This window comes from Lipotes vexillifer, unplaced genomic scaffold (genome assembly GCF_000442215.2).
Source record: "Lipotes vexillifer unplaced genomic scaffold, Lipotes_vexillifer_v1.1 scaffold1066, whole genome shotgun sequence".
NCBI classification, from domain to species: Eukaryota; Metazoa; Chordata; class Mammalia; order Artiodactyla; family Lipotidae; genus Lipotes; species Lipotes vexillifer.
This window is the reverse complement of record NW_006771394.1, coordinates 338,469-359,881: the sequence shown is the minus strand read 5'-3', so window position 1 is coordinate 359,881 and position 21,413 is coordinate 338,469. Positions and strand designations below refer to the sequence as shown.

The following is a 21,413-nucleotide window of genomic DNA, read 5'->3' as shown; positions in this document are numbered from 1 at the left end:
GGGGGGGGGGGGGGGGGGGGGGTTGGTCTTGGCAGCTGGAAACTCCCTACAGCTCTGACTCCTAAAACTGGCTTTCCCTAATGGTTCGCTGAACTTGGCCTTGGCTGCCTATTATTTCCCTGAAGATTCATCAGTTACTATTAATTACTGCATCTTGGCTCAACATTAACTGTTTGCTCGTTTTCTTCTTTATTTTTTGGCCACACCTTGCGGCATTTGGGATCTTAGTTCTCCGACCAGGGATCGAAACTGTGCCCCCTGCATTGAAGCGCGGAATCTTAACACTGGACTGCTAGGGAAGTCCCCATTTGCCCTTTATCCACAGTGGGACACACAACAGCTAGCTACACCGCCAGCAAAACCACAGGTAAGAAATACCCATAAGTGCCCTGTGGCATTCCAGGCTGGACACAGGGGGGCATTCCCAAGAAAACACAACATAGTAGTTCACAAGTATTCAATTGGAAAAGATCTACCAGCTAAGAAAGGATATGCGATGGTGCCCCACTTCCCAGTCCTGCTCTTCCCTGGGCCTAGATGTCACCATAAATTCCTAACATTGCTACTAGCTCCTAGTATAAACCAAAGCTTCATTTCATCATGAGTCAAATTACCGTGAAATAGATACTATAACGCAGGAAAAGAGGAGCAATGGGAATCTGCTTTCTAAAAGCAGATGACAGGATAAGGAATTCCATCTTTCCTCATGCTATTGGTTTGTCTGATGCAAGGCTGCAATAAAAACCACAGAAGGATGACCAGATAGTTGAACGGACCACTCAAAGTAATGCAATATGCAACAGATGCATGAGTAATAGCTGAAAGCAACCACTTGAAGGTAGAAGGTATAACCAAAAAAAAAAAAAAAACCTGAAGGCCTGTGACATGTACCTCTATTTGGAAAAATCAATGAGTTGGAACTGGCTTTCTTCCATCTTCTATCTTAGGGGAAGAGAGTATTTGCTGAGAAGTAAGACAGACTCACATTTCAGGTTTGTTTGTTTTTTGTTTTTTTTTCTGTGGTACACGGGCCTCTCACTGCTGTGGCCTCTCCTGTTGCGGAACACACGCTCTGGACGCGCAGGCTCAGCGGCCATGGCTCACGGGATCCTCCCGGACCCGTGTCGCCTGCACCGGCAGGCGGACTCTCAACCACTGCGCCACCAGGGAAGCCCTGAGGTTTGTTTTGTACAAAAATTGAGAACTTTAGGAATTTTTGGAAATCACGTTTCTAATTACCAAGATTATGGAAAACAGGTGATTTTAAGTGACCCTAGAAGAATAACCAACAGGGCTTTTTAAATTCTGAAGGCTCTTTTGCCCTTTAACCTACCTCTCCTGCTTCCTCACCAAAGCCACGTTGCACTTTATAGTCTCTCAGAGGAAGGCACCCAGCAAAACTTTACTTGGGGTTCCTGGGGAGGGGTGGTGGTCAACCCCCGATGTTGGCATCCAACAGAACGTACCTTTCACGGAACTCCCGTTTCAACCAAAATAAGGAAAAGGTGGCACTGAGCCGGGTACAGAAACAGCAAGTTTCACATTTCTGAGATTTCAAGTTTGTGACAGCTTATTGCCCACAACACAGTCCCGTGGAAAATCTCCAGCAGCTACCCCCTAACCAAATGGCAAAGCAGAGCAGCTCTCTGAGGAAGGGTCAAGCAAGGAGGACCAACCACCCCTGGCTCTCGCCTCCCTCCTCGCCCCCGTCCCCAACAGCTTCTCTCCAGAAATAACTAAATGCATGACATCATCCACGGCGAGAGAAGACAGAGGCGTGACACCTACCAGGTGCCTATTTATAGCAAGTGTTAACACTCCTCAGGAAAAGACACTAGAAATCTCCTTGGAAACGCCCAAGCCTGTGCTCCCTTTGGAATTCGAGTCTGCTGATACCCATGACTAAGTAACCGCCTTTACAGTAAAACCGAAGAGTTAGAGGTACTTACGGCTTCCCCCCAGGGATTCCTGCCAGGTTTGGAGGGATCGTAGGTACACGCATGTGAGGGGGAGGATCAAACCCAACCTGGAAACAGAATAAGGCATCGCACACTCAGTTTATGCAGGGTAGGCACTTTGTGACACCTCTAAAGACTTTTCACTAGAAACTCAGAAATCCCCAAAGCAACAGAAACAGAAACAGGGACATGTGCTAGCATTTCTCAAAAGAACGATTATAATGCAAAAAAAATAATACAGCCACCTCTAAATACCACAAAACACTCTTTTTTGGGAAGTAGGAAGGTGTGTAATTGATCCGTGCATCAAGAACCAGCTTCCCATGGTAAATACGCCCTGTGGACTTAGGATGTTCTACCTGTCCAAACAAGTACAAAGAGCAATACGCTGAGTCAGGACAACCTGACTATCAATTGCGGCACTATCGACGTTTTAGGTCAGACAGTTCTCAGTTGGGGGCTGGCCTGGGAATGGCAGGATAATTAGCAGCATCCGTGGCCTCTACCCTCTCAGGGCCAATAGCATCCCCCAGTTCTAATAAACAAAAGTGTCTCCAGATATGACCAAATGTCCCTAGGGGGCAAAATCACCCCATTTCATACCACTGGTCTAAGTCATTGCTTAGAAATTCACGCATGGACGCTCTATTTTGTGCACCTTAACGAAAGTACCCAGTCCCTCAGCTGTCCCCTTTGCTTTAAATTAACTCGCCCTCCACTGCACAGCCTTTCCTAGTAGTACAACATAAGGGAAAAAACGATGAACTTTACTATCACCCCAAGTTATTGGAGGTAATGAAGAAGGGAGAGGAGAGAAATGCACGTGACATATTTCAAACAGCCAACAGAAATGATTTAGGGACTTTCATCTGCTATGAGTTACAATCTAGTCCCTTTTCCTGATGCAGTCAAGGACTACACAGTCAATGTTCCCCTTCACATGCAGTTCTGGCTCTTCCTGGTCAAACATGAGGCCGTTTCCACAGTGGGAGAAGGTAGGACCAGAAGGAGAACCTGCCCCATGGTTTCAGTCCCTTTGTGTTTCTCCCTGTTGAGCTGAGATCACTTCTTACACCTAAGTCACGCTATTGGGTTTAAAGAATAATATAAGCACGGAATGAGAAAATTACGGCTCCTCAAATATTTTTTCCTAAGAATTAAAGAGGAAAAAAAACCAAACAACTTCAAGAAACGAATGAAAAGGCTTCTGTGAGCTACTTGAGTCATGTCATCGCCTTCCAAAAAAAAAAAAAAAAAAAATCAACATCCGTTTATGATAAAAACTCTCAATAAAGTGAGTAGACAGGGCCGCTAAAGTAGCTCCTAAACACTGCCTTTTTTCATCCACAAAAACAGTAAAACAAAAAGCATTTGGCCTTAACTTAATGAAGCGGCATGCCGATGAAGGCGGACAAGAGGGAGGCGGGCGCAGCGAGGACACTGGGTCTTTGTCTGCAGGCGTGGGGACTGCAGGCCGCTGGCCGCTCCTTGGGTCCCACCCGCCCGCCTGCGCCCACCCACGGCTGCCTGCCTGCCATCCTCGCCATCCGTACCATCGGGGAGCGCCCGTAGGCCACCACGGCGGCCGCAGCCGCGGCCGCGCTCATCTGCGGCGACATGTTGTGGAGGCTGGCGTAGGCGGCGCTGGGACTGGTCAGCTCGCCGTTCATGCCCGCGTGGGGCACCATCCCGAAAGGCGCAGGGTACGGACCTGGCACCGCCAGGGGCGTCCTCAGGCCGGCCGCTGCAAGGAAGCACAAGCTGCACGTGACTCACCTGGCCGCTCAGGTCCAGCCTGACCATCAGTTCCAGGGTCCTCTTCAGTGCCCTTCATTATAGGGAAGGAGGAGAGAAGGCTGGGGGGAGCAGAGGGGTACCAACTCCAAATCCTACACAGGGTCCCTTCTTCCCTGGAGCTGAATTCATCTCCAGGAAAGAATGGACCCCAGGGGAAGAATTGCCCACATATTTCCTCCTTGGTCGGTACACTGGGCAACACTGCGAACCAGAGAGATTAAGCAGCATTATTATACCCAATTCACAGAAGGCTAACCAAGGCACAGGCACCACCTGTTGACTTAAACTCAAAAGAAGGTTTTCTTGATAAAGTCCAAGATTTCTCCTTCAGCCCAAATTTTCCATTACCTGCTACCAATTCCAAAAGAAAACCTGATCCTGGATTTACGTAAACCAGAGCACAGGTTTAGGGGGAATATTCTGGGGCCTTTCTTCCTCTGGGCCCAGAGTGTTACATTTTTCCTTTGCCAGGGAGGAAGATAAAGTTAAAAGTTATGAGTTTATTCAGCGGCTGGAGTCCCAGTGAAACCCTCCCAATTTCTCCTGAAGGAGAGACCGTGATTCTTGAGGGATATACCGGCAGAACACTGGCCAACTAAAGCAAGCAAGAAGCACACTTCGGCCAGTCAGACAGGCTGTTTCAGTCAATATTAGCAAACTCAGACACACAATGATAGTTTGGTAAGGAGCTTACGTGCGGAATAATTATCAGAAACTTTATTGAAGTCCCTGGGATTTGGCTTATTTGGAAATAAAAGAAAAGCCAAATGTAAACAGTCAGAGACTGAACAGGGTGCAGCTGCTGAAACCCAAGGACAAACATCTGTTTCTTATCATGGCTTTTCAGAGATAGGAAGGAGGGAGGGGGGCAGAAAGTGCATCTCATATTCACGAGGAAACTGCATGAGAGCTGAACTGACGAATCAAGTTGGGAAAGGGAAAAACAAAACACAGCCCACAAGAGGCAATGCCCTACCCGCTTGGTTAACGAGGGGGTCCATGGCTGGAGGCTTGCCGAGGCCTGGACGTAGTCCTGGAGTGGCGCTGGTGCCCGGCGTTGGCATGTCACTCCGAGGTGTCGGTGTGCTGGATTTCAGAACAGGCGTGCTGGCTTTTTCATGCTGGTATCATTAAACAAATTAAATGAGTATTATTTTTAATCCAAGCCATATTACACAATTTATCACAACAGCAGCTGGGACACTGGGCACCTTCTAGCTACTCCCTCAGCCAATTTTCATAAATCCACACAATGTTGACAGCATTAACTTGTGAGGGAGAAATGTTGACCTTTCCTCTTCCTGCCAGAATTAAAACTCTAGCTAGAGACACAGAACATGATCACACTCCTTCCTCCGCAGATTTTATTTTAAAAAGTATTTTTTCATCAGGCTTGTGGACTTTGGATCTAGGCCAAGTTAGAATGATGACCACCCAGAGGAAAATTCCCGGTCACTCAGAAGCGAATGCCCCGGTCATCGAGAATATCAGAGGGAGGACCCCCTTTCTACCTTTGCCTCTTAATGGCAGTGGGATTGAGACTAACAGTGAGAGACAGCGGAGCCATCAATTTGATGAGAAGCAAACTGGCATCTCAGGGGCAAAAGCCCTAGACCTAGTCCTATCATTTTGAGAGATGTGCCTAAAAAAAATAACTCTTTGGCATTCAGCAGCTGCACCCATTTGCCAACGTAACCAGAATGGACCCACTAGTGCAGGGGCCTTCAGGAGTCAAGATAGTAACAGGGTCACAGGGCATCTTCTTCTGCATCTTAACCCTTCATGTCCCTTTAATCATAGTCTGAGAAGCACTCTGGGGTAGCAAAGAACATGGGTTAGAGAGACCCCAGCTCCCTCTGGCCTTGGCTCTGACGAGCTGTGTAAACTTGGCAAATTCCTCCAGCTTCCCTCCCCATCAGTGAAATGGGATAATGCCTTGAGGGACTATGTAGGGATTAACTGCAGGGTTGTTATGGTGCAGTTATGGTGAGTGAAGAGATGAGATACTCCACAATGTTTGTTGAATGACTGAAAGCATGAATGGGCCTGATGTACCCACATCCCTCCCCGAGTTCCAGGCTTCCCCTGGTGCCTCCTTGAGTACATCACCATCTGCCCAGCAACCCAATCACAACATGGCCCAACAAGATGGGTCAGTCTAAAACCAGGGGAAGTGTACCGCTTAAGAAAATGAGGACTTCTTAGGACCTAAGGCATTTAAACCATTTGCCAACTAGGAAGTTTCAGAGAGCCTATGCCAGGAACATATCCCCCAAGTAAGAAGGAAATGGGCATGGAAGCTTGTTATCTCTCTCTAATCATGGCCCAAAATAGACGACCCAGAGGGCAAAAGTAATCACCACAGGGACAGAAAGCAGAACGATGAGCTCCACTTTTAAACACTTAAAAATGTAACTCTCAATTAGTAAAAACCCCACCTTTCAAATACTTTAGGGAACCTGTGGTTCCCCGATCAAACTAAACTGCTAAATAGGCAAGTGACAGTTCTTATGACCTACCAAGCTCATTTCTTTGGATTTCAAAGAAGTGGAACTTCCCGAGGAGGCGGTGGATGCCGGGCTGCTGGAGGCGTCTTTCTTTAGCAGACGGTTTTTGTCGATCCCATTTTCCCTGGGTGAGTGGGCGGGGCTTGCTCGTGGAGACGAGGGGTCCTCAACAAGCACAAGCAAAGGGCTCGTGATTTCACTTAGAATGGACAGATCTTTCCACACCAATTCGCCAAATTAAAGGAGAGCCCTGAAAGTCCTTCAGATTTGGGGGATTTGAGGGTGTGCACCTAATACTGCTATTACAATGAACAGGATGGTGTTTGCGAGCGCACCCATGAAGACACCATAAAGAAACAAATCTAGAAACAATCATATCTTCCCTCATGCTCAAATACTTTGCCCAGAGGGCACAGGACCGAAAGGAGCACCAGACACCAACTTAGGAATCCAAGATGGTTAGGGAAACAGATTGTTTTTTTTTAATAGAAACAAAAGTTTGTGTCGGTTTTAGACACTTATTGTTCCATCCATGAACAACCATTAAATCCTTAACGTGTAAAGTTGCAAAAGACCAAAATATGGTGGTTCCACTTCCTTTCTCTCACAAGTCACTCGGAAAATAAAGTTTGATAAAGAGAATGGTTACCTCATTAGACACATCCACAACTAAGTTGTCATCACTTTTGTCACCGTCGCTGTCCTGAAAAAAAAAGAAATTTTAATGCCATTTACTAAAGGGTTTGAGGCTCAATTAAATTTCTGTAGCTCTTGGTAGCAGACAGACTAGTAAATGACCTGGGATCCCTTCCAGAATGCCAGTCCTGGTAATTAATACCACCGTCTCCCCTTCGCATCTGACCTGGGGAGGTGCACAGACCCAGGCAGGAAACTCTGCTGCAGCAGCACACCAGCTATACAATCACAATGTGTATACAACAGGTGATGGCAAGCCGTAAAACTTGGCGCACAGTAAGGGCTCGATAAATGTTTGCAGCAGCTGAATCTCTTTTATAATCTGAAATCTGCATACTCTTATCTCAGAGATCTTTCCCCACTGGATTTCAAATTAAGAACACAATTTCACATCATTGCTTTTTTGTGTATCACCTTGAAGGCTGCCAACAATTCTAGTGTTCATGGACAATTCATAATTATAAAGACAAACTTGAACCCTGTTCCCATGGGGTTACTAGTTACTACAAAAAATTAAATAAAGGAAACAAAAAACTGCAAACAACAAAGCTAGCTACTGGCTGGAATAATGTACCAAGATCTAACCTAATGATAAGAATAAAGCTCTTTAGCAATCAGCTTGGAATATTCTTGAGATGGAAGGAAGATAGGATGGCAGTATCTGGAGGGCCCTGGCATCCTACATTAGGGCTTATAATGTCTTGACATGAAGCCATAAAATTGGCTAATCAGAGGAAACTCCAAGGTTGCATGCACTGAGTTTGAAAAAGCTTCAAAAAAGCTGTTCAATTTAACGTGATCACTCCTAAATCAAATTCAGGGCAGGCTGAAGAAGTCTACTTTCTTAGCCAAAAGGCCTTATATGTCTTTTAGTACAGAGTAATACAATGGACATATGGAAAAACAGGTTATCGCAATGGGTCCTATTCTCAAAAAGGAGCAGGCCCCTGGTTTATGATCTACACAATTCTTTTACTGATGTCACTGTCAAATAAGAATACACAAATAATGTTTGAGACATATTAGTAAAGTGCAGGTGTCACCCATTAGCTTTCTGTGGCCCCAAAGTCCAGCTAGAAAGGTACCCTCAACTCTAAATTCATGTCTTAAATGTTTTATCTAGCCATACCTAAAGCATTAAGTGTGGGAGACCCAATTTACTTTCTTCAATAATGTGTTACTAGATAGACCTTTAGTCATCGTTATAAAGGCACCATGAAATTCACTAGCAATAACAAAAGATTACAACCAATGAGGAAGCCTGGGTAATTAAAAATAACAGGCTATTGAAAGAAATATTTTCATGCAATAAAAGAAAAAATCAATACTAAAGAAAATTTACTTTCTCTTAGTAAAGCCCACAGAAAAGCACAAACGTTGTCGGGTGTTAAGAAACCCAGGGTGCGGGAATTCCCTGGTGGTCCAGTGGTTAGGACTCCGCACTTCCACTGCAGGGGGCATGGATTTGATCCCTGGTTGGGGAACTAAGATCCCACATGCCACATGGTGTAGCCAAAAAACAAAACAAAACAAAAACAAACAAAAAAAAACACTGATTAAAAAAAAAGAAAGAAAGACAGAAACCCAGAGTGGTGGTGACTAAGAATAAGCCAAAGGGGATTCCCTTTAGGAAAAAAGAAAACCCCAGTATAAAAATAGTTAATGTAACGTACAGACCAAACTGGCAAAAGGTAGCAAATAACTAATTTATTATAATGGAACTGTGCAGTGAGTCCTTAAGTAGTCTGAAATTTAAATCTTAGCTTTGTACTGGACCCTTCTGCAAATATAAACCTTCACGGTACAGTATACACCTGTCATCAAACATCTAAGGTCTGAGTCCTTTGCCCCAACATCATCTCAATACATCATCTCAATACATCACCCTCAGCTACCTACACGACTAGACATACCTAGTACAAACAGGTTACAAAAAAGTCATGCAGAGCTATGGATTCTAGATCCCTCACTACTAAACTCGGAATTCTATCATTGGCAAATTTGCAAATTTCTGTCTGTCGTGGACTTTCTTGACTAGCTTATTAACAGTTGATGCCATATATAAACGTACTTGTGTGGGATACTGGCTCTGGGCAAAAGATAAGGGGTAAATATGTGCTAAAAAGGCTTGGGCTGTGGTGAGGAGATCAACAACTTGGGTTCTTGGGATGTTATTATGGTACAAAGTATGGACCAATTTAAGGACTTCTGGCAAAATATCCAATCCTAGGCTCTCGCTTTGGGAATCCCAACATGGTGATGAAGACCATGGATCCTGGAGTCAGACTGTCTCCAGGCTGTGCCGCTAATTCTGACCTTGGGCAAATCACTTAAAAGCTCTGTGCTTCACTTCCCTTATCAATGAAATGGAGGGATGATACAAAACTCACAGAGTTAAATGAAACAAGCCACGTAGAAGCACACAGTACCTGACGCTAACCTGAGATGTTGCCCAAGAAATGTTACCCACAGTTAGCCACTGGCTTGCGCCAGCCAGCAGGAAACAGAGGTCTCGCACGGAAACCTCCGCACAGCCTGCACAGCAGCCAGCCAGAGGTAGACACTTCTTCCTCCAGGGGCAGTGGGGAGTGGCCTAATTTGAATTCTACTCCCACAGTGTTCCTGAGAATGTACGCATCCTGAAACAGACACTCGGGGACACACAAGGAAACTACAAGGCATCTGTCAGCTGCAATGTTTATGACCCCGAGACCAGAACCAATGGCCATTTGGCTTGGTTTGCTCTCCTCATGAATGTGGTTTTAGCTAGATCTAAGTCAAGAGTCCTCACATCCAGTCATGTGATCTCATCTGTAGGGTTTGAACGAGATACCCCCAGTATTTCTTCTGGGTTTTTTTAACCATGGACTTTTATCACTACACTGCTCCCTGTGGAAGAGGACGAACTCTGCCTTAAGACCTGATACGAGCCTGAATATATTACCAGAATGGCATTCAAAAAGGTATTTGGTGACACTGAATTCTTGCCCTTGTTATTTTAGCAGGACAGGCTACCAAATTTGCAAGGTCTAGGACAAAATGAAAATGCAGGCCCTAGCCTCAAAATTGAGAATTTGAAGAAGGTGGAGAGCAGAGCATGAAACCAATGGTGAGGCAGGGCCCCTGCAAGTCCAGGGCCAGTGCAGCTGCACAGGCTGCACACCACGAAGCCAGCCCTACAATTTTGTATTCCCTCTCATGAGTAACTACGGCAGAAAGCCTAAAATTTAATACTAAGCCTGGCAGATTCATAATTTACAACTCAAGATGGAAATAATATCCTACAATGTAAGAATCTATCCTCTTGATACTATTATTATTATTTTTTTTTTTTTTTTGCGGTACGCGGGCCTCTCACTGTTGTGGCCTCTCCCATTGTGGAACACAGCCTCCAGACACGCAGGCTCAGCGGCCACAGCTCATGGGCCCAGCTGCTCTGCGGCATGTGGGATCTTCCCAGACCGGGGCATGAACCCGTGTCCCCTGCATCGGCAGGCAGACTCTCAACCACTGCGCCACCAGGGAAGCCCGATACTATTATTTTAAGGGATGTGAAATTGTCACTAAGATCTTAGAGCCCTTTGTATACTCACTTAGAAGCTGAGCAAGGAAGCAAACCAATATTATTTCAAGTCCTTTATTTACTTACATAGTGGCTGGAGTCCTTATCGTCCACCTTTCTTTTTTTGATGTCATTGGAAAACTCGGGTCCATTTCTGCGTTTATCTGTGCCTCTTAGACTGTCTGGGACTAAGAGGGAGTTACTCTGCAAGACAAAAAAAATTAATCAAAGATTTCTTCCCAGGTCTCCCTGTACACATGAAAACCCCACCTGGATGTGATAGCTGGTTTAGAAAGGTGATGCCTACATGCCTTCATTCCAGTTAATTCGTCTCATCTGAAGACTTTGATGGCAAACATTTATAGAGATTTAGGCACTTAAAAGGGAGACCCTGACTATGCATTCAAGCCATCCAAAGCCTGGTGCATCCTTCAGGCCCTGCTCACTTAAAATGTTCTTCTGTTCTGTTTGCTGTTAGAGAAATGGGAGCCTGCTGTTTATATGCGGATGTGTTTTTATTCTTTCCCACTGAGACTCCCTGGTCAGGAATAAGAATGGCCTATGAGCAAAACCTGAGATCACTCTATTAGACATATTCTGTGACTGTAAGAGTCAATGTGTGCCTCTCTAAAAAGACACAAAGAGAACGGGTGGGATTAACAGCATGGTTTCCTAAAAGGCAAATCACATTTTCCACAGTAACAATGAAGGAACTCTTTTGAGTTCTTCTAATTTATTGTTGAAAATAAGATTTGGTGTTCCTTGCCAAGAGCACTGAAATTTAAGACCCAAAGCAGGAATTCCAGCCAGTGAATCTTCAACAGCAAGGCCAGCTCCCACACACAAAAGCGGGAACAAGGACTAATCTTTTCCACAAACCACACAGGATACTTTCATTCACATGTGCTGAGTACGAACTGTTGACCCAAAGAAAACAGGCATTTTAGATATTTGAGGGTCACATGACACGATGTGACATCCCTTCAATTCCCATCTCCCCTCGGGGCTAAAGCATCAGAACATGTTACAACGAGTTCTTTTAAGTGCGGGATTAGCATACGCAAGGGGGCAATTTGTTCAGTGGTGTGTTACTGCCTTGAACAATGCTGAATGGGCTGTGCAAAAACTTTCTTTCTCAAAGCCCAGATAACCTCAATTTCTGAAAGATGTTGAAGAGCAAAGTCTGGGAGTCCAGGGCCAACAAACGGTAATGCTACCTTTCTCTGCCACAATATAAAATAGAAGGGGCCTGGGGAAACCTTTAAGTTAGACCATCTCTAATGCAACAGTACGTACCATGAGCAAATCTTTAATGGTCCATTTTTAGAGGCCATGGGTGGGTCTTCGTTCCTAACCAGCCCAAGGAAATTAGCCAGGTGGCTGGCTCTCAAAACTCCCCCGTGAAAACCGTGAACCCCACCATGGGAACGTTCTCAGCTTAACCACACACAGGAGGAAATCAAAAGTGGGAATCAGAAGGCATTCTGAAGCCTCTTTGCCCACTTCAGAGGCTGGCTCTGAAGCAGCTGAGCTCTCATTCGCGACCGTTCAAGCTCCACAAGTGCCAGGAGGCTTACATAAAAGCAGCGGGGAGGGACCAATGCAATTCAATATAGAGAAGCTCAGAATAATGTCTTGAGCTCAGTGTGGGGCTGAAAGGTGAGCTGGCTGGATCCCTGAACTAATTACGCTGGTAAATATCTGCTAAGAACTAACCCCTCTGACCCAGACCCACAGCCTGGCAGGTTGCAGGAGACTTAACAAAACTGCCAAGTGCTTACATGCTGGGGAGGGGAGAAGCAGCTTGAGCTCATGTGGAAAAAGGGTCCATACACACCTGTCTGTGTTCTAGATTATGTCAGCCCCGAAGTCTCCTCCTCCAGACTCAAACCAGATACATTAAGGGCAAGGCTGTATCATATTCAACTTGACATCTATCTACCCGCGTGCCCAGCAGAATGTAGCATAGAGTTGGTGTCCACTCACAATTTAAAAGTTAGTCTCTTTCCCCAGGGTCCCCTGTGTAGCCCTCCTGCTGTAATTAGCACTGGGCATCCAAACCACTCAGCCATCCAAAGACAGCCTTTTAATGATCTGATTTTTTGAATGTCAAGTGGTACTGTGAACATAAAAGTAAACGACACGCCTATTAGGAACAATGCAATTTGTGCTAGAAACAATAACATTTCTCTGGCTGGACCTGTAAGCCTGTCAAGCTTTGAGGCTTCTGCGTCTCCATATCAGAAGTTAAATTTCCGTTTGAGCAGCTTAAGTGAGGCCTATCATCTGAATGCGTTCTGCAAAGCTCTGAAAGTTCTTCTAAATTTAGATGGGGCTGGTAATTAGCACCCTTGCTTATCTGAAAATTGGCTCCATTCAGATGGAAGATTGAGACAAGTTACAAAACGAAATGTCTCATCATACCTTTGATGCTGTAAAACTGATTCAAAACAAGGCAGCAGAGAGTATGGGCAGCAGAGGCCTGGGAGAGCCACAGTTCAGAGTCAGGGGGTGCCTGGCTCACGCTGCAGCCCCACCAAAGATGAACCACTTTCTTTTACCCTTGTTCCCATGAAACTTGCTTGCTGTGTGTAATTGTCCCTGACATCCTCCAGCCCTGACACTGCTTTCACTGTTGTTCTTGACTTAAGCAAATAGTTCCAGCCTAATGGACTTCATTTGCTGTTGGCAACAAAAACAGTCTTGCTTAACTACTGCCTAGGTGACCCTAATCCTCATGGCTACCTCACTTGCTCCCCAGAAACCCAAAACTGACTACATGGGTAGTACTGGACGTCTCCTAATGCCATTAAGTCTTCCCTCATGCTGCATTTTGTTCTCATGTACTGTCTTTTGTTCCTCAGGGCTCAGAAGTGGAATACAGTCATTTTGATGGTTGTTCTGAGCCACTTTACACATATTTTAAGAATGGGTACTGACTGAATATCCTTTGGATCCTTCAAAATTTAGGGTTTCACCTTGATTTGTTAGATTTGAACAAGGAGAAGACAGACTCACATTTAACGTTGAAATTTAATATTTAATCAACATTTAAGAAGAGCCTGTTTGTGAAAGAATAAAACTGAGGTTGTTTCGCTTTAAGTTACTGAAAAAGTCATGCATTCTAAACACTGAAGATAATTAGGACCAAACTTCTCAAGACGCCAAAGCAACCTTAACACATATCCTTCCTCTTCACCCTCCTCAATTTATCTAGAGGATGTTCAGAGGGGAAGGCAATTTGCCTAAAGTCAAGAAGCACCATCCATTAAGTCAACTTGCCTGTGCTCCCGGAAGAAGTGATTTTTAAACTCAGTTTATATACATCAAATACTTGTACCCAAATACCTCTCATTTAAAAGTCACATTGGCTCTTTAACCTATTGAGCTTAATATTCTAATGTGACATAATAATGCCTACTGCATGCTATCTCTGATTCCCCCCACCTCCTAATCACAGACACATCTTGATTTACTTGGTTAGAGGCCCACCATAACAAAATTGTGAACATTTAAAAAAAAAAAAAAAAAGAACATTTTACAGCCTACTTTTAAATGACCTGAAAACAGTCCCGAGTTCCTGGCTTTCCACTCATGAATCCTGCCATTTACAACCCAAGATGCACACTAACAAAGACCCCAGCAGAGAGCAACAAAGCAGCCCAGGTACTCACAGCACTGGCTTCATGCCACATCGACCACCAAGAACAGTGGTTCCTATTTGCTGCTGCAGCCTTCTCTTCCCAGAGTCCGTATCTTGAAAGATATGTATCGACCAAACAGCATTCATCAAGTAAAATTCCCCTTTCAAATTTTTATTTGCCAGAGTTTTTTAATCAACGTGAGAATTAGTGTTACCACACTGACTGATATACTCTAATTCTAGCCAAGAAACTTGATGTTTTATTTCACCTTGCAGCTGGTAAAATTTAATCATCTGCCAGACTTTTTCAAACACTGTAATTATTGGGCAGACTTCTACAAATGTTCTGAGAACTGGGATTTCCAGACTGTATATAAGTTTTCCTTTGTTTAAAAATTTTCTTAAGAACCAAACAAAATCATCTTATTTACCTTATGTCTTCTACAAGAACTCAAAGTAGAAGTCTTATACAGCCCATGGGGGATATTACAAATCTGAGCATATCAAGATCTAAAAACCCACGCTAAAATTTGAAAACCATGATGATTTTCTGCACCTAACAAGTTGCACACGTTGACGGGAATAGAGCCAAGTAAAACGATAAAGGGAGAGGCAGACCAGACAAGTCTCTGAAGAAAACAAGATCCCTCTGAAATGTTCAGTACCAGAGACAGAGTGTTTAAAAGACCTGTTAGCCCAACCGGCATGCTTTTCTCTCCATTTATATATAGAGACTACACATGAAATGACTTGATGAGGTGTAAGAACAGAGAAAACATTATGAACCACAAGAAGGGACCCATCCCTCCTAAAATCTGAAATATCTGAGAACCTAAAACCTCAGTGCGCAACTGCACTGACAACAAATTGTTCACTGTGGTTACCCTGTGCTTCCTGAGGGTCACTTCCTGCACTAACAGTGATGTGATAGTTAAGAACAGGTACAAGGGGCTTCCCTGGTGGCGCAGTGGTTGAGAGTCTGCCTGCCAATGCGGGGGACGCGGGTTCAGGCCCTGGTCTGGGGGGGTCCCACATGCCGCAGAGCGGCTGGGCCCGTGGGCTGCGGCTGCTGGGCCTGCGCGTCTGGAGCCTGTGCTCCACGGCGATGGTGAGGGGCCCATGCACCGAGATGGGGGGTGCCCCCCACTCGCCGCAGCTGGGGGGGAGCCCTTGCACAGAGGCGGGGACCCAACACAGCCAAAAATAAATAAATAAATTTATTTAAAAAAAAAAAAAAAGAACAGGTACAAGAGTGAGCAGAAAAGCTGCTCAGAAGAGAAAAGAAAAAGTAGGACGTCTTCCAATATTACAACTGGTGTGCACTCCTTGAGTGGTCAGATCCAGAGCACCATTTCTCAAATAGGTGAACCATGTTTTATAAAAACACACACCAGAACCGTTCCCTGCTGAATGGGCACATGTTAACTAGGAAGTTGGTGGCATGTGAACCCAGTGGGTAGAACTGGACAGTGTATTCTCTTAAAGTAAAAATAAACATGCAAACACGCAAGTATTGAACCATACCTTCATATAAGAACTTACCACCTAAGTAGAAGAGTCTTTTAAACTTCAAAGAGCATTCAGTCGAATCAGAAGAAAATGTCAAGAGTTGGACTCTGTACCACCTTTATTCTGACCATTCTAGACAATAATGTTTCTATTTCATGCTCTGAACACCCACCCCCTCAAGACCAAGGTAAAGAGACTCAACTGCTTTAATATGAATAAAAAATAGTCTTTAAAGTCTTGTTCCAAGAATTTTACTTTTCTTTGGCAATTTAACAGGAATGGTTGTTCATGTATACAGAGGTATCTTGGAAGGTAAACTCCAGAACATATAAAAGAAAGCATGTTTATATTGTCAGTGTGGCCAAAACCCTTTATAAGAGTATTCATGTATCCTTCATCTATCCTGAGACCTCAAAGCAATTCTTCTGCCAACCAAGTCTAAACCTTGAAGCCACCAGCAGCAAATGTGAAAGGAAAACCCATTCATGGAGACAGCAAAAGCGAGACAGGTTTCCCTAATGTGAAAATAATGCACATTATTCAAATGGATTTCTTTAGCTGCCATGCTAATTCCCCTTGGGAACGGTGTCCTCCTCACAGGAAAAGTGTCTGTGTCAGAGGTACAGATTGGAAACTCATGACACCTCATTTATCCTCAGTTACACTAAGGCAGTGGGAACCTAATTTGCTAGCACACTCTACACTGACAACTTCTGGGTGAACATTAAAACAATGAGGTAAGGAGGCACCCCATCACATCTGTGCGCCTTCTCATCCACACCTGGTACCAATTAAGCCATCACCCTGTGTGGTACTTCGTGCTGCAGTCCAGTTGGTCATTCAAGTATTCTGTGTGACAGATGCATTTTTAACCTATAAGATTAACGATCCCCACTTGTCAACAGTGAAGAGTGGAAGCATGGAGACATGTGGAAATCACATCTTGGAACACTGGCTGTGAAGCAGGCCTAAAGGGTACATGTCTATTTTTCATATTGTTTAAAGGCAAAATATGTGAAAAAACAGAAAAACAGGGTGTTCTTGCACCTCGATCTAAGAACCTGGCACTGTCGGACACAGACGGGCGACTCAGGAGGATGCTCAGAATAAAAAGGAGCCACAGACATACACACCCAGTGAGTATTTGGGCTGGAAGAAATAGTGAACCACAAAATGCCTTCGGCATCACACTCTCTACATCCACAGCTTGCCCTTCCATCCTCCTTCTCCAGGCAAAACAAAATAAAACCAATAAAAAACTTTGGAGCTCATAACAAATATAACTGTTTAAAAATAATCTTTAAATGACCTCGTAACACCCTCATTCCCCTAATCAGGACCGTGGTCACAGCCAAAATCAAATTTGTATTTCAAACCTTTTCTAGAAGCATGTTTTCGAAGTGCTCTTCGTTCTCCAGCCCCTGATGAGATGCTTCTACTGCAAGAAAAGGTCCTGAAACTAGAAAGCACTGGGTCAGGACTTGACTGTGGTATCTGGATCTCTGACGGCACTTAACCCATCTCTCCTCATCAGAAAGACCGAGACACAAAGTTTATTGCTTACTGTGTTCTAGAGGGAATACTGAAGATGATGATCAGGCCAAAAGGAAAATAAAAGTTTACAAAATCTGCTCCAAAGGGTGGGCATTAAGGTTTCTAGTTACAGAACACAAAATGAAGCTTAAAAAAGTTTGTGGAGGGAGAAAATAGCCTCTACCTGCTTTCTGTTTGTTTAAAGATGCCCTATCCTGAGATCTCAGGGAGGTAAAACCTGAACATTCTCTGGTCACGCACAGGTCCTGACATCCGCCTGGCAAGCTCCGGCCCCACAGCGAGCAGACACCTCACCTGGCACAGGGACACGCCACTCCCGACAAGCAAGAAGCTGCCAGTGCTTTCCTTCCTTCAGGGGGTCACCCTTCTCGTGGCAGTGATGCTGGTTTTCCCAGAAGATCTATGTTTTTAAGCACAGAGTTTTAAATTCTGCCGAAAGAAAAATCTACTGAGGCAACCGCTTAAGAAAACTTAATGCTTTCCCGCTGCGCCTTAATATTGAGTTTTCAGGTGATTCATTTCAGTTTTATCCTTTATCTCCAGGCAATTCCTTGACCTAAGTCAGGTCAACAACATTTAGGCGAAAACACCTCCTCCTGGTCCCTGTTTACCTTTGATGAATTCGAGCATCATGAGACTGATCAAGTTCCTAAGAGGCTGGGATGGGTTTTGTGATGCTGACACACTAAGAATCATTAGGAATGGTCACCGGTCATGTGAGCCCTCATCTCCACAACAGCCTCACGCATTTTTTAAAAAGGAAACCACAAGTAACTACGTTGACGGTGACTAACGACGCATTTACTGTTGTCTGGCTACCCTGCAGGTAGAGTCAGGGAGGACTTTCCTAAAGGCTCGCTACGGTATGTCTGATGACTTCCCATTTGTGGTCCCTAAACCCTCACCCTGCAGAGAGCCACCATCACCACTTTATAGAAGGATGAGAAATCTTGCCTGTGCAGCCAGAACTCCACTGGGGTCTGCCTCTGTCCAAAACCCGTGTTCTTTCTATCACTGTCCCCTTTCCCCCCACACCCACAGTGCCGCGGTCCTAAAGAGCCACTGGGAGACGCTGTGACATTCAAAAAAATAAAATTTCAGAAACAGGCCAAGAGTGAAGTATTCCCCAAAGCAAGCCTCACACCTTATTTCCTCCTTGCTCTCTATACTGCTGAGTGTCGTCTTAGAAAAAAGTGAAGTGATGGGTGGTCTGTAACTAGGATCTGGTCCTACCTCTGCCAATAAACTAGGGAAGCACAACAGCTAGACAAGAAAAAGATAAAGACACCCCCTTACATTAAATAAAGTGATGGCTGTCATAACTACTTTTAAATAAGTTCTAAATGTGAACATAATTTTAGAAATGCTACAGGATTGGCAACAGGGTCCCTCAGAAAGACATGATCTAAATCTCCACCTCTGTGAATTAACTATATGACCAAAGACACCCAACCTCCTTACTTTGGTGTCTTATTGAGAAAATGATGGTGACACACCATTTTGACCTCTGGAGTAGATGAAAAAGTGCTTAGACTTTTCTGGGCCAGGAACCCCTTTGGAGAATTTAATGAATGTTATGATCTCTCCTCAGCATCATTAAGAGCACTGACGCACTCTGCATACAATTTTAGAGGGGTCCCAGGACCTTCTGAAGTCCACTAGGAACCCGCCTTAAGTCTACAGATCGTCCCTGTCCTGAGTCTCTCCCTCACAGCCCCCTCAAGTCTCTTCCCTCTTCCAAATGGTCAAAATAACGATCGCATGAGTTAGATATTTCAGTGCTTTTCGTTCAACACATAATTTGACTTTGACATTAAAAGATATCACTGCAAAATGGCAGCAAGTATACGCAGTGCCTCAGCCAGTGCCTGGCACATAGTAAGTGGTCAATAAATATGCTAAATGAATGTGTATTTAAACATCCATTCTACCATTTTTCTTAAAAGCCATACAACTCCTTGTCAGTTCTCTAACTCCAGGTCTTTCAAGTAGACGTATTTAAAGTGCATGCCCTTCAGCCAAAATTTAGTGCAATTCATCTTTAAATTAATTGGGATATCTAAAGTTTTTATTACTCCTGAAGAAATAAAGGCTTTTGTTAGGTCATTTTTTTGCTCAGTAGTAGCACTCTGGTAAATAGGCTTATGTTAAAAAAAAAAGGTTTGTGAATTAGAAAACAGCCAAACAGCAAAATACACCTCTCAAAAGTTACTAGCTTTATCATTCATCCCTTTCAGAAACAAGAAACTTAAAAATAGTGTCCGTATTTTCTCTCTGTTCTTAGCACCTTTATTTCCTGGGTTTTACACTAAACAGGTGACATTACGGTTCATTTGTTGTCCTACCATAAAACCTTAAACCAGCAAATGGAATAATCTGTCACTAAAAATAAACATAAACTATCTATGAACCAGTTTTAGACTCACAGAAAACAATCCACACACACTCACATTCCCTCTCACATAAGTCCCTGATTTTTGCACTTGATATGAAAAATATGTTTGTTCAACATAGAAAGAAGGGCAGGAAAAAAAAAAAAACAAGACTACATGCCTGCCTAGAATTTTTTAGAACTCCTTGGTCTTCTTTATGGCAGAGGTTCTCAGAGTTTGGTCCAAGGACCCTGAGGGTGTCTCTCTGTGGGCAGATTTCTTCCAATACTTAAACCAAAACAATGTATGGCAACAAAGAGAACACAGAAGCTGAGGAGAATTCAACTGCCCTCTTTTAGGCCAGGCATTAAAGACATCTGCAAATGTGCAAAAAAAACTAAACTACTCTTCCCACTCCAATTTTTTATTTTGGAAAATAGTTATTTTCCATTAAAAATGTTATTTATGCTAACACAAGTTGCTCTTTATCTGTTTAAGTGATTTTAAAATGTTTTATTTCTAACCCAGAAAATTTTCAAACTATATGACACACATAAACAAAAGTTCTCTGGGGTCATCAGTTACTTTAAGGGTAAAAGATTCTGAGACCATAAGGTTTGAAAATCGCTGCCCTATAGCCACTGCTCTTAACCCCTCGATGAGTGAACAAACAAAAACAGCAGTACAGAGCAATGAACTGACTTTATCTGCCAAGTAAAATTCAACTTCATAATTCAAACCACTTTATTAAACAGATAAGTACTATAATGTTTTAGGAGCTAATAGTACACATCATCTCATTACCCACTGAGTCTCATATTTAATTTTACACAAAGTTTGAAGAGAGCTAGTTAATTTTATGTAACTGCAGCAAAATCCCACTTATATGGACAGTGAACAATTTAATTCCTCTCTACAGACTGAATTAAATTTTCAGATAAAAATTAGTGTAGTTTCTCCATTTTATATTATCATTACCATGAGTTTTCTATAATAATTATACAGGAAACTCAGCATATATACTTATTCTGGAAATACTCTTTGAAATTATTATTAAGACTTGACAAAAATTTGGTGTGAAAAAGGAGACATGCAAATAACACATTAAGTAACCATGTATTTTATATTATTTTATAGATTGGTTTATGCAATGTATCTACCACATTTGGACTTAAACGTTCAGATTGCTAACTCAACACGGACTTACAAACTAAACTAACTAGACTTGAAAACAATCCACAGCTGCCTGAAATTCAAGAACGATTTAGTACTTCTTTAAGGGTACAACTCATTAACCTTCGTCCACCTCACCCTCACTTCCCCAATCAAGTTCTTGATTACATCTTCCAGCCAAAATTACACACAGATTATTAGACATACTCAGAACTACAGTCACAGTTAGGGAAAAATGCCTCTACGAGCTTAAGTGTGCAAATTCTACTCTTTCCTGCCACTGGCATTTCAGAGAGGCATACACCATGGTATCCCTTCCACAACTGTCTAGAACTCTTGCTAAAACTTTCTGCAGCCTTGTATCTTGTAGTATTTTTGTTGCTTTTCCTTGGTTCTTTGAGAAAGGGCTTGTGATACATGTACCTACATATCCCTACACATCCCTCACTACAGATATATTTCCTATATTACCTTACATATAGTAAGCATTCAATAAATATACCGTGACTTAAGGTGGAACAGTAGTACTGATAACATAAAGTTGAAAAAAAAAATAAATTCAATAGATTAAAACATGCAGCAGACTAATGCATGTGGGCATTCCCAACATCATCTTCTGCCATCTCTATTCTCTGGCCCAGG

The 21,413-nt window shown here is 43.4% G+C and overlaps 1 protein-coding gene across 10 annotated transcripts in view; it reads right to left on the bottom strand.

Moving 5' to 3' along the window:
• TLE1 (TLE family member 1, transcriptional corepressor) overlaps window positions 1-21,413 on the bottom strand; it is an 88,359-nt gene that overhangs the window by 19,881 nt on the left and 47,065 nt on the right. For 4 of the 10 annotated variants that reach the window (XM_007446721.1, XM_007446723.1, XM_007446725.1 and 1 more), the window contains 7 exons: window positions 11,727-11,743; window positions 10,608-10,724; window positions 6,912-6,965; window positions 6,275-6,427; window positions 4,732-4,876; window positions 3,512-3,702; window positions 1,950-2,026 (listed from right to left, as the gene is read on the bottom strand). In XM_007446721.1, the coding sequence (XP_007446783.1) occupies window positions 1,950-2,026; window positions 3,512-3,702; window positions 4,732-4,876; window positions 6,275-6,427; window positions 6,912-6,965; window positions 10,608-10,724; window positions 11,727-11,743 (754 nt within the window). Of the gene's footprint in view, window positions 1-1,949; window positions 2,027-3,493; window positions 3,703-4,731; window positions 4,877-6,274; window positions 6,428-6,911; window positions 6,966-10,607; window positions 10,725-11,726; window positions 11,744-21,413 lie in introns of all 10 variants that reach the window. The other 6 variants (XM_007446718.1, XM_007446722.1, XM_007446720.1 and 3 more) reach the window with 6 other exon arrangements.